The 13,330-nt window shown below is 45.9% G+C and overlaps 1 protein-coding gene across 1 annotated transcript in view; it reads left to right on the forward strand.

The window, feature by feature from the left end:
* Nucleotides 1-9,529, forward strand: part of TTC22 (tetratricopeptide repeat domain 22) — a 43,952-nt gene extending 34,423 nt beyond the window's left edge. Inside the window, exons 5-7 of the mRNA XM_040360411.1 lie at nt 2,197-2,358; nt 5,626-5,778; nt 8,686-9,529. Of these exons, the coding sequence (XP_040216345.1) occupies nt 2,197-2,358; nt 5,626-5,778; nt 8,686-9,222 (852 nt within the window). The 3' untranslated portion in view covers nt 9,223-9,529. The remainder of the gene's footprint in view (nt 1-2,196; nt 2,359-5,625; nt 5,779-8,685) is intronic.
* The last annotated feature ends 3,801 nt before the right edge of the window (nt 9,530-13,330 follow it).

Raw genomic sequence — 13,330 nt, forward strand, 5'->3', positions numbered from 1 at the left:
CAATGCTTCCGAGCATGAGTCGAATTGTTTCCGAGCATGCCTGTTTTTTTTCTCCGTCGGAATTCCATATTCCATACAGACGAATGGAATTTCCGATAGAAAATGTTTCCGTCGGAAAAATAGAGCAGTGTTTCTCAACTCCAGTCCTCGAGGCGCCCCAACAGGTCATGTTTTCAGGATTTCCCTGAGATGAAATGGCTGTGGTAATTACTAAGGCAGTGAAACTGATCAAATCACCTGTGCAAAAAAATGGAAAGCCTGAAAACATGACCTGTTGGGGCGCCTCGAGGACTGGAGTTGAGAAACCCTGAAATAGAGAGCATGTTCTCTTTCTAAGTCCGTCTGAGTTTCCGACAGAAAACGTCCAATGGGGCATACACACGGTCGGAATACCCAATGAAAAAATTCCATCTGACTTTTTCCATTGGAAATTCCAACCGTGTGTACATGGCATAAAATGACTGCACTTGTGATCCATTGATACTTCCTCCAGCCCTGTAATTGACACCTTTGTACTGGCAAGGAGATGAAGGAATAGCCATGGCATTGCACCCATGAGCCACTGATGGTGGTTGCAATGCTTTGTAGGCTAAAATGCAAAACAAAATAACAAATACCACTTTTTTTTTTGCAGAATGGATGCTTTTTTTTTTTTTTTGCAAAAGGTGGTATTCCCCTTTAATTGCCAACATATAAAGTCTCGCATGCATTATTAGTATTTTACATACTTCGAATAGCTATGAAGCCCCAATCTCTAATATGTTTTCACAAAGTCAGTAATTGAATCTCTACTCTCTTATAAAGGATAAGTTCACCGTTTATTCAGGGTGTAACACGCAGCCCCTGACCCCCTGTTGTGACAGCGAGCAGGAGATCTTCTCCCCCTGCTTGCTGTCACAACTTAAAAAAAAACTTGGCCGCGTGGTGTTCCACCCACCTGGCTATGTATGTCATGTATTCACAAAGTTCTGTGAACAAGAGAACTACAAGTACTGACAGCCTTTTCAGCTGTCGGCTTGTAGTTCTCAATGAACTACCAAGTCGCTGTTGAGCACTCTAGGTAGTTCATTGTTTCTCATAGATTCCAACTGTCCCTGATTTCGAGGGACTGTCCCTGATTTGTCCCTCTTTCCCCCTCATTTTGGTCTGATCCCCCCCCCCCCCCCCCCGGGAAAAAGCGGTGGTCGGTAACCCGCGGGGAGCGATCCGGGACGAGGGCGCGGCTATTCGTTTCTAGCCGCCCCCTCACAATCGCTCCCCAGAGCTGAAGAACGGGGAGAGCCGTATGTAAACCTGGCTTCCCCGTGCTTCACTGTGGCGGCGTATCGATCGAGTGATCCCTTTTATAGGGAGACTCGATCGATGACGTCAGTCCTACAGCCACACCCCCCTACAATTGTAAACACACACTAGGTGAACCCTAACTCCTACAGCGCCCCCTGTGGTTAACTCCCAAACTGCAACTGTCATTTTCACAATAAACAATGCAATTTAAATGCATTTTTTGCTGTGAAAATGACAATGGTCCCAAAAATGTGTCAAAATTGTCTGAAGTGTCCGCCATAATGTGGCAGTCACGAAAAAAATCGCTGATCACCGCCATTAGTAGTAAAAAAAAAAAAAAAATTAATAAAAATGCAATAAAACTATCCCCTATTTTGTAAACGCTATAAATTTTGCGCAAACCAATCGATAAACGCTGATTGCAATTTTTTTTTTACCAAAAATAGGTAGAAGAATACGTATCGGCCTAAACTGAGGAAAAAAATGTTTTATATATGTTTTTGGGGGATATTTATTACAGCAAAAAGTAAAAAATATTGAATTTTGTTCAAAATTGTCACTCTATTTTTGTTTATAGCGCAAAAAATAAAAACCGCAGAGGTGATCAAATACCACCAAAAGAAAGCTCTATTTGTGGGGAAAAAAGGACGCCAATTTTGTTTGGGAGCCACGTCGCACGACCACGCAATTGTCTGTTAAAGCGACGCAGTGCCGAATCGCAAAACCTGGCCTGGGCATTTAGCAACAAAATGGTCCGGGGCATAAATGGTTAAGGGGGTGTGACAGGGTGTGTGTCCTATGCCTACATACGTTTGTTAGTAGGTGTCCCTCATTCCCATCTCAAAATGTTGGGAGGTATGGTTTCTTCCTATCAGTGTGTAAATAATTGACATCACTCCTTGTCTCACACAGGCTATAGAAATAGGCAAAGGTGATCCGCTGACACTAAACCGACTGGCGAAAATGTTTCATTTCCTGGGAAAGCAAGAAATGGCCACAGGAATCTGTAACATGGCGCTGGATGCGATTCAAGATCCGAAGCTGAACTGGCAGGCATACCTCACACGCTCCCAGGTAAAGTCTGAAGCTGAACTGGCAACCTATAGGGCTCATATTGACACCCGTTTAATAGGCTCTCAGAGCCAAACCTGCATTGAGAGGCAGCGCCCTACTCCCCCCCCCCCCCCCCAAGCTGTAATGCCGCGTACACACGACCGTTTTTAATGTCATGGAAAAAAAACAAAGTTTTTCTCAACGTGATTCTTGTCAAGCCTGCCTTGCATACACACGATTGTGAAAAGAAATGCTCGAGCAAAGCGCGGTGACGTACAACACGTACGACGGCCCTATAAAGGGGAAGTTCCATTCAAATGGCGCAACCCTTTAGGCTGATTATGCAAATTTCCCTTCTCATAACTTGCTTATGAGCATGTGCGTTTTTTCCCCCGTCGTTAAAGCCCACACACAACCATTTTTCAAAGGAAAAAGTTCTTGTCGGAAATTCCGCTTGTCTGTATTCTGACGCGCAAAAAAAACATGCATGCTCAGAATCAAGCAGAAGAGCCAAACTGCCTATTGAACCTTCATTGGTCTCGGCTCGTCCTACGTCTTATATGTTACCACGTTCTTGACGGTCGGAATTTCAGACAAGATTTGTGTGACTGTGTGTATGCAAGACAAGTTTGAGCCAACATTCCATCAGAAAAAAATTTCTTGTCGGAATTTCCGATTGTGTGTACGGGGCATTAGGCTGGGTTCACACTGGATGCCAATGGGGCTCCCAAAAGGGGTCCTGTGCATCCTGGTTCACCGTTTCAGATACGATTTCGAATTTTGGGCTGAATTCGGACCTGAAAACGGACCAAAAGACGCACAGGGCTCCAGTGCAAATTTGCACCAGAGCCGCATCGGAGATATGTGAACCGGCTCCATAGAGAGCTGGTCATATTCTCCTGTTATTGCAAATTAGATGCAGAGATCCCGCATCCAATTGGCAATAGTGTGAACCCGGCCTAAACCTATTTTTTATTATATGTTTGGCATCATACCTCACTGTATACAGTGGGGTAGATTCAGGTAGGGGCGTGCAAAACTGCGTTGGTGTAACATAATAAATTTACGTTACGCCTCCGCAAGTTTTACTGGCAAGTGGTTGATTCACAAAGCACTTGCCGGTAAAGTTGCGGAGGCGTAGCGTAAAACGGGCCGGCGTAAGCGCGCGTAGTTTTAATGATCCCGTAGGGGGCGTGGATCATTTAAATTAGGCACGTTCCCGCGTCGAACGTACCGCGCATGCGCCGTCCCTAAAATTTCCCGACGTACATTGCGGCAAATGACGTCGCAAGGACCTCATTTGCTTCAACGTGAACGTAAATGGCGTCCAGCGCCATTCACGAACGAGTTACGCAAACGACGCAAAATTTGAAAATCGCGACGCAAGAACGACGTCCATACTTAACATTGGCTGCGCCTCCTAATAGCAGGAGCAGCCTTACGACGAAACCGACTTACGCAAACGACGTAAAAAAACTAACGTCTGCGCGCGTACGTTTGTGAATCAGCGTAAGTATGCAATTTGCATACTCTACGCTGAAAACTACCGGAGCGCCACCTAACGGCCACCGTAAGAATGCACCCTAAGATACGACGGCATAAGTGCCTTATGCCAGTCATATCTTAGGCTACAGTTGGCGTATTGAGCTTTCTGAATACAGAAAGTCGATACGCCGGCGCTACTTAGCAATTACGCTGCGTATCTATGGATACGCAGGCGTAATTGCTTCCTGAATCTACCCCAGTGTTCTTAAAGTGACCTGGTAAATACACCATTGAAAGCGTTTTAATGTAATGTATCTGTCCAAAAAAAAAAAAAAGATATAAGATTTCTGGCTGGATGAACAGCTATTAAGTATAACTCCATGTACTCTCTGCCTCTGGACTCTTATTAGTTATCATTATTCCCTTGTATCTTCATGGACTACAGAACTCCTCCCCCTGTTGGGCTTCATGCACGCTGGGGAGTAAAACGGCTGCAAAAACGCAGCTGAACTAAACTCTCTCAAACAAAATGAACCCTTTTTAATTCGTATACTGCTAATCTTAGTAAATAGATAAAAACATATACACTATGGGCTAGATTCAGGTAGGGAGCACGTAACTCTGTGCGGGCGTAGCGTATCCTATTTACGCTACGCCTCCACAACTTTGACAGGCAAGTGCAGTATTCACAAAGCACTTGCTCCGTAAGTTGCGGCGGCGTAGCGTAAATTGGACGGCGTAAGCCCGCCTAATTCAAATGTGTAAGATGTGGGCGTGTTTTATGTAAAATCATCGTGACCCCACGTAAATGACGCTTTTTACGAACGGTGCATGCGCCGTCCGCGAACGTATCCCAGTGCGCATGCTCCCAATTACGCCGCAAAGTCCTATTCGCGAACGACTTACGTAAACGAGGGAAAATTCGAAGCTGTCCCGACGTCCATACTTAACATTGGCTACGCCTCATATAGCAGGGGTAACTTTACGCCGGAAAAAGCCTTACGTAAACGGCGTAAAAAAATCCGCCGGGCGCACGTACGTTTCTTGAATCGGCGTATCTAGCTCATTTGCATATTCTACGCGGAAATCAACGGAAGCGCCACCTAGTGGCCAGCGTAAATATGCACCCTAAGATACGACAGCGTAGGAGACTTACGCTGGTCGTATCTTAGCAACATTTAAGCGTATCTCAGTTTGAGCATACGCTTAAAGTTGCAACGGCGCGGATTCGGACTTACGACAGCGTATCTACTGATACGCCCGTCGTAAGTCTTTATGAATCTGGCCCTTTATTACCAAAAGTATTGGGACACACCTGCCTTTACACGCACATCAACTTTAATGTTGCCCCCCCCCCCCTTTGCAGCTAAAACAGCTTCAACTCTTCAGGGAAGGCTGTCCACAAGGTTTAGGAGTGTGTCTATGGGAATGATTGATCATTCTTCCAGAAGCGCATTTGTGGGGTCAGTCACTGATGTGGATGAAAAGGCCTGGCTCGCAGTCTACACTCAAATTCATCCCAAAGGTGTTCTATCGGGTTGAGGTCAGGACTCTGTGCAGGCCAGTCAAGTTCCTCCATCCCAAACTCGCTCATCCATGTCTTTATGGACCTTGCTTTGTGCACTGGTGAGCAGTCATGTTGGAACAGGAAGGGGCCGTCCCCAAATTATTCCTAGAAATTTCTGAGCATGAAATTGTCCAAAATGTCTTGAATAAAATGGTGTTTTCAGTTTGTTGTGTTCAGATGCAGTTTAGTTACGCTTTGACAGTTAAGGATATATAATTTTATCTTTTCCTGTGCAGATTTACATCAGAATGTACATGAGAGACCTAGAAAGGACGAAGATGGGATCATATGGACTGCCAGACAGAAACCATCTGACCAGTGCCAAATCAGACCTGGACCGCATCATCGACGTGTATCCCTGTCTGAAGACTTACCTCGAAATGGGACAAGTAAGTGAAACAATTCCATATAGTAATTCACATTAAACATGCAAACCTAACATTTACTAATCATGGAAAGAAGATGTCTCACTTTGATTTTTATTAATGTGTTCTGTAAGTAAGTTTAGTACTTTGTCCCATCTTCCTATGTGCTGCCTAAGGCTAGCTGTGAGGTTGGACAGAGCGACCCTCTTCTCTCCACAGCTGTTTGACAACACATCTAACAAGGAGAAGACTGCTATGATAGACAGCAGGGCCACCATCAGGGGAGTACAGGCATTACACCTGTAAGGGGCCGATGGTCCCCAGGGGCCCGACTGGCCCCCCTCCCGTTTAATTTTTTTTTGCATTACACCTGTAAGGGGCCCGACTGGCCCCCCTCCCGTTTTATTTTTTTTGCATTACACCTGTAACGGGCCCGATCATCCCCAGGGCCCCTTACAGGCACGGCTGGCCCCCCTCCCATTTATTGTTTTATTATTCTGCATTACTACTTTTCAGTGTAAAGAATCCACGAAACCTGAAAGCTCTCTTTAAAGCGGAGGTTCACACAAAAAGTGAACCTCCGCTTTTTGGATCCCCCCCCCCCTCCGGTGACACATTTGGCACCTTTCAGGGGGGAGGGGGGTGCAGATACCTGTCTGAGACAGGTAATTGCACCACTTCCGGGTCGGTCCCCCGCGGGGAATCCGGCCTGTGACGCCACTCCCCCCCGCTGTCTTCTGGGAAACACTGTTCCCAGGAGAGAGCGCGCCGCGATCCTCACGCATGCGCAGTAGGGAATCGGGCATGGATGGCGGCGGAAGCAGCCGAGGACCGAGCGATTGCTCAGCCTCGGCTGCTGACATCGCGGGCGCGCTGGACAGGTAAGTGTCCGTTTTTAAAAGTCAGCAGCTGCCGTATTTTTAGCTGCAGACTTTTAAAAAAAGAAAATGGCAGAACCTCCGCTCTAAAGTGGAACTAAACTCCCAAAGGGAAGTTAACTCTGCTTTAACAGTCCCCCTATCCTCAAACAAAATTGCAGGTGTTTAATCAGATATGGCGACCCGTCAGAATTGGTAACGGAAGTGACATTCCGTCGCCGCCATCTTGCTACACCCCGCACTCCTCCATAGTAATGATACTCTGAGAAAGGGAAAGCGGACATCTTGTTACACCCACGCAGTTTTGCATTTTACACTTATATTTAACAGTAAAGTGAGTTTATATACTAATATCCAGTACTTAGAACTCCGTCTGACTGTTATGATGTTGAATTTTAAAAGCAGCGACAAGCGTGCTCATCTCACAGGTTTGATAATCTGACACAAGTTCACTGCTTTTAAAATTCAATATCTAACCAGTCAGACGGACTTCTAGGCCCTGTATTTCAGTATATAAACTCACTTTCCTGTTTAAATATAAGTGTAAAACGGAAAACTCCGGTGGGTGTAACAAGATGTCCGCTTTCCCCTTCTCAGAGTATCCTTACTATGGAGGAGTGCTAGGTGTAGCAAGATGGCGGCGACCGAACCTCACTTCCGTTACCAATTCTGACGGGTCGCCATATCTGACGAACCACCGTCAATGACATGTACCTGGTCCTGCAGCCTCCTGGGATACTTGCATCACATCTCCTAGGAGGCTGCAGGTTTGGCATACAGAGCAACTAGGGCAGGGGTCTCAAACTCAAATTACCTGAGGGCCACAAGACAAGTTTTCATATGCCATGGGGGGCCGCATGCAAACTTTCAAACTTCAAAAACAACAGTACTGGTGTCAGCGAACACATTATTAACCCCCAGCACTGGTGTCAGCGAGCGCATTATTACCACCAGCACTGGTGTCAGCGAGCGCATTATTACCACCACTGGTGTAAGTCAGGGTTTGACAAATTTGCTTGGAATCTAGGAGCCAGCTAAAAAAGTTAGGAGCCAGAAAACGCACCCCGTCCCGACGGGCTTGCGCGCAGAAGCGAACACATACGTGAGCAGTGCCCGCATATGTAAACGGTGTTCAAACCACACATGTGAGGTATCGCCGCGATTGGTAGAGTGAGAGCAATAATTCTAGCTCCTCTGTAACTTAAAACATGCAACCTGTAGATTTTTTTAAACGTCGCCTATGAAGATTTTAAAGGGTAAAAAATGTTTGTCGGCATTCCACAAGCGGACACAATTTTGAAGCGTGACATGTTGGGTATGAATTTACTCGGCGTAACATTATCTTTCATAATATTAAAAAAAATGGGGATAACTTTACTGTTGTCTTTTTTTTTAATTAAAAAAAGTGTAATTTTTTCCCAAAAAAGTGCGCTTGTAAGACCGCTGCGCAAATACGGCGTAACAAAGTATTGCAACGATCGCTATTTTATTCTCTAGGGTGTTAGGATAAAAATATATATAATGTTTGGGGGTTCTAATTAGAGTATGGCAGTGAAAATAGTGTAAAATGACATTAGAATTGCTGTTTAACTTGTAATGCTTAACTTAGCTCACATCTGGTGGTAATAACTTGTAATACCAACAGCTCACCACCAGATGGCGCCCTCACTTCCACCCTGCCTGCGGGCCATTTATAACTGGTCCGCGGGCCGCAAATGGCCCGCGGGCCGGTACTTTGAGACCACTGAACTAGGGGGTGGTCTGAAGGACGGGCCTGGTGCATCCTCAGAACTGACTGTCTACACCCAGAAGAGGCAGCCAGCTAAGAAGGACCAAGATAACTGCTTAACCAGAAGTGATGGTACCCGAATAGTAGGTTTCAGGGGGACAATGCTAGTTTCGCTGTGTGGGTGAGTATGTGCTTTGAAGAGCATTACAGGGTAACTGGGGCGGAAAAAAAAAAAACATTTTGGATGGGCGGAGTTGAATACCACGTTAAAGGTGCACATTTTTTTTATCCAGTGTGCAAATGGCTATGTATTCTTCATTTCAGGTCTGTTATTACATGGGTGTGGATGCTGTCCAAGAACTTCTCCCAACTGATGAAAATGCAATAAATAACGCATTAGTTTGCATTGCCAAAGCCATGGAGTTTGACATGGGCGATACTCTCCCTGAACTGCAGCTCCTGAAGGGAAAATGCCTTAGAGTCAAAGGTGAAGAACTAAATGCTATCAAGTGTTTCAAGCAAGCATTTCAGCTGGACAACAAAGGCTCGCTGGGCACCGAGACCTTCCGGTGCATAATGGAGACACTGTTGGGCTTATACCACCAGAACAAAATGGACGCCGAGGAGCTCATCCAGGAAGTGGAAGTTTGGGTAAAGCGGACTCAGGAGAAATATACATCAGAGGCTGTAAGCCAAGAACTACAGACTGTGTGCAGAAACAACACGTCGGAAATTGTTGATCTTTCTAAAGCTATGATTGCAATGGGCAAAATGGACTTGGTGAAGCTTTTGTTTCAGTCTATGAAGGTGAATTGCAAGAGGCCAAGTCTGAGGCTAAGCAGCCGGTCCACTTCCTTCTAAATCAAGGCCTGTAAAGGAAATAACATCATGTAAATGCTGGAAGTGATATAATAAGGCAAAGAGCTTTTGTGGGAAGTGGAGTCATGCATAGCAACCAGCGATAAGTCAGATTCTATTGTCCTGTCTACACTAAACCAATGAAAGTATGATTAGCCGGTATGGGTGCCGTGTGTCAGCTCTACTGAACTGCCATATTAGATAAGCCTGTGTATATATTTTTTACAATTTAATTCCGTTTTGATAAACATAAAGCTGTATTCTACAACCAAAAAAATGTTTTTGTTATTAAAGATGAACTCCAGCCTTACCTTTTTGTCTTTGAGCTTTACACAGTGTGCAATAGTAGGTGCAGCAAACTATATAGAGCCCACCTCATTTTCTAGGATAAGGTGACCAGATTTTTAAAATGAAATCCGGGGACATATTTTTTTTTTTTTTACTACTAATGACAGCAATCAGCGACTCATTGCGGGTCTGCAATATTGCGGTGAACAAATTGGACACTAAGTGACACTTTGTGGGAACCAGTGACACTAATACATTGATCAGTGCTAAAAATTTGCACTTTCACTGTACTAATGACACTGGCTAGGAAGGGGATAACATCCAGGGCAATCAAAGGGTTAAATGTGTGCCTAAAGCCTTGTACACACGATAGGTTAACCAGAGGACAGCGGTCTGAAGGACCGTTTTCATCGGTCAAAACCAATCGTGTGTGGGCCCTATAGGTTAAAAAAAAGCCAACTTGCTTTAAAATTAACCTATGGATTGGTAACCGATAGGTTAGTAGGCACGACCATCGGTTAAAAACCCACGCATGCTCAGAATCAAGTCGACGCATGCTTGGAAGCATTGAACTTAGTTTTTTTCAGCACGTCGTTGTGTTTTACGTCACCGCGATCTGACACGATCGGTTATTTAACCGATGGTGTGTAGGCGTGACGGACCATCAGTCAGCTTCATCGGTTAACCTAAGACAACGGTCCTTCAGACCGTTGTCCTCTGGTTAACCTATTGTGTGTACGAGGCTTTACAAGTGTTTTCTCACTGTGGTTGGGGTGCTTTTACTAAGGGAAGGCATCGATCCCTATACCTGCTTTGCAGGAACACAGGATCAATGTCTTCCTTACTGACAGAATGGCGAACTGCCTTGTTTACATAGGCAGACCACTGTTCTGCCTGTGCACATAACGATCAGTGGGTACCGGTGGTCATCGAGTCAGGTGGACCCGCTGATTGGCTCAGATACCCAGAAATTTAGGATCACGTATATAAGTGATCCTGCGCAGCGCGACCGCACTGTAGCAGTAAATCAGTAACTGGTTAAGATCATCAGCATTATGACACAGGCAGCAGGCACTCTATCATGGCTCTGTCACATAACATGGGTTCTGGGTGCTGGGCCCCGGCTACTACTGGGTGGGGAGAGGAGGAAGATCACTCTGCTGGGGAAGGCAAGGAGGTAAGCAGGCAGGCGGCTGGCCGGAATTTGCGTCTAGGCAGAAGAACATGCGAGCGGAGCTGAATGGGCATGCACCCGAAACTGAAAAAATAGTCTTTCCGCTCCAACCAGCATCTGATCATCAGAAAGGGACACAGATAATGGAAACAAATACACCCCCTTAAACTAGTAGGAGCAGGGGGGTGTAATTCCGATTTTTTTTTTTCTTAATTCTGCAATGACTGTCTTTGAATTTGCCCCAGCTCCTGTTGAAATCAAATCCAGGGCACAAACTTGGTCCGGGGACAGGGACCTTAATCCTATTCTAGGAGGATATCCCTTTCTTGTCCAGCCTAAAGCCTAGTACATACGAGCCGAATGTCGGGTTACATTGGACGGTTCAATAAAAAATGTCAGGTGACATTCGGCCCGTGTGTATGGCAGCCGATCCAATCGGAGGAGCATGCTGGAAAAGCAGCAGCCAACCAGCTCCAGATCAACGCTCTCAGCCAATGGCTTAGAGCGCTGACCGGAGTGTTCTCGTAGGGGGCTGTCACCCTGTCAGAACACAATACTGTAGCTCAGCGGGGAGATCGCTGGGGGTAAACGAAAAGAAAAACAACTGTGGTGTGTGCTAGGCTTTACTGTCTCTGGCCCTCCGCTCATTCACTGGATTTCAGATCCTTCAATAATGGAGGCTTAGCATCACAAGTGGGCATTACCATAGCTTCATGTTTTCAGGATGCTATATACCAGTGATGGCGAACCTTGGCACCCCAGATGTTTTGGAACTACATTTCCCATGATGCTAATGCACTCTGCAGTGTAGCTGAGCATCATGGGAAATGTAGTTCCAAAACATCTGGGGTGCCAAAGTTTGCCATCACTGCTCTATACTATATAGAGACCCAGTATTGGTGCTATTTGGTCTAAAACAAGGAATGTGACGAAAACAGGTTTTAGTTAATCTTTATAGCATGTTGATGGGGGGGGGGGGGATAAATCAAGGAAAGCAAAATATAAGCAGATTAAAAGTTACGCCCATTTATGAATGTTTCCTTTTGTACATCCGTCACACAAAACACCGGCAGGCTGTTTTAAGCAAGGAGCTGTCACTGTGTGACCTGGCAGCATCTCTTCTCTGTACCCCTTCTTATAGGCGGTAGTGGGTGATCAGACAGTAGAGGAAAAAAGAAAAAGAGGACCTGTCATGCCCCATTCTTATTATTGCAATAGGAATAAAAGTGATCAAAAATGTAATCGAATTTCTGTCTGTGAGGCCCCTTTCACACTAAAGGACCGATCAGGTCCGTCTGTCAGTTTTCAGGTGGACAAAATAGGACTCTATGGAGTGGCGGATGTCAGCAGACATGGGGCTTAGGGCCGTACTGTGAAACCGAGATGTTTGGGCATACAACTACCTTTTGAGGTCTATGGACATGGGCACCCCAAGTGGGCCCCTACACCATACTGCTGGACAGGATAAAATGTTTATTGGGTGCTTCAGATTATTGCACATAGTTCAAGTTCTCTTGTGTATGAAAAAATTATAATATTATATATATCTCATACACCCACAAGACCACCCTTTGCTTTTGTTTCCCCCACCATTGGAGCACTCTTGAAAGGTAATTATACATAGTGGGGTTTATTAACTAAAGGCAAATACACTGTGCACTACAAGTGCACTCGCTGTAGATCTGAGGGGAAGATCTAAAATGAGATCTCTGCTGATTTCTATCATCCAATCGTGTACAACAGGGATATGCAATTAGCGGACCTCCAGCTGTTTCAGAACTACAAGTCCCATGAGGCATAGCAAGACTCTCACAGCCACAAGCATGACACCTAGAGGCAGAGCATGATGGAACTTGTAGTTCTGCAACAGCTGGAGGTCCACTAATTGCATATCCCTGGTGTACAAGCAAAAAATCTTTTTTTTTTTTCTTGCATGTCCCCCTCAGATCTACAGCGACTGCACTTCCTAGTGCATTTGTAATGCACATTGGATTTGCCTTTAGTAAATCAATCCCAATCTGTTCAGGGCGGAGGGGAGGACTGAGCGATCAGCTGTGTTTGATCGCTCAGTTCATTCTACAGAGCCAGTGAGGTACAGATACATCAGATCAATGAATCCACCTAAATGAGTATGTTTTTTTTTTTTAAGCCATCCTAGTCTTAAAGCGGATGTGCCATGGGAACAAAATATTAAAAGCCAGCAGCTACAAATACTGCAGCTGCTGACTTTTAATATTAGGACACTTACCTGTCCTGGAGTCCAGCGCCGATCGCAGCAGAGCACGAGCGATCGCTCGTCACTCTGCTGCTCCCCCCGCCATCCACGCTGAGGGAACCAGGAAGTGAAGCGCTCCGGCTTCACTGCCCGGTTCCCTACGGCGCATGCGCGAGTCGCGCTGCGCCCGCCGATTGGCTCACACGCTGTGTGCTGGGAGCCGAGTGTTCCCAGCACACAACGGGTGACAGACGGGATGTGACGGAATGCCCGTCTTTCGCCCGTAGCGTGTGGCCGGAAGTGGGTGCAAATACCTGTCTTTAGACAGGTGTCTGCACCCCCCTCCCCCCTGAAAGGTGTCAAATGTGACACCGGAGGGGGGGAGGGTTCCGATCAGCGGGACTCCACTTTAGGGTGGAGGACCGCTTTAAGGA

Source organism: Rana temporaria, chromosome 7 (genome assembly GCF_905171775.1).
Source record: "Rana temporaria chromosome 7, aRanTem1.1, whole genome shotgun sequence".
Taxonomy (NCBI): Eukaryota; Metazoa; Chordata; class Amphibia; order Anura; family Ranidae; genus Rana; species Rana temporaria.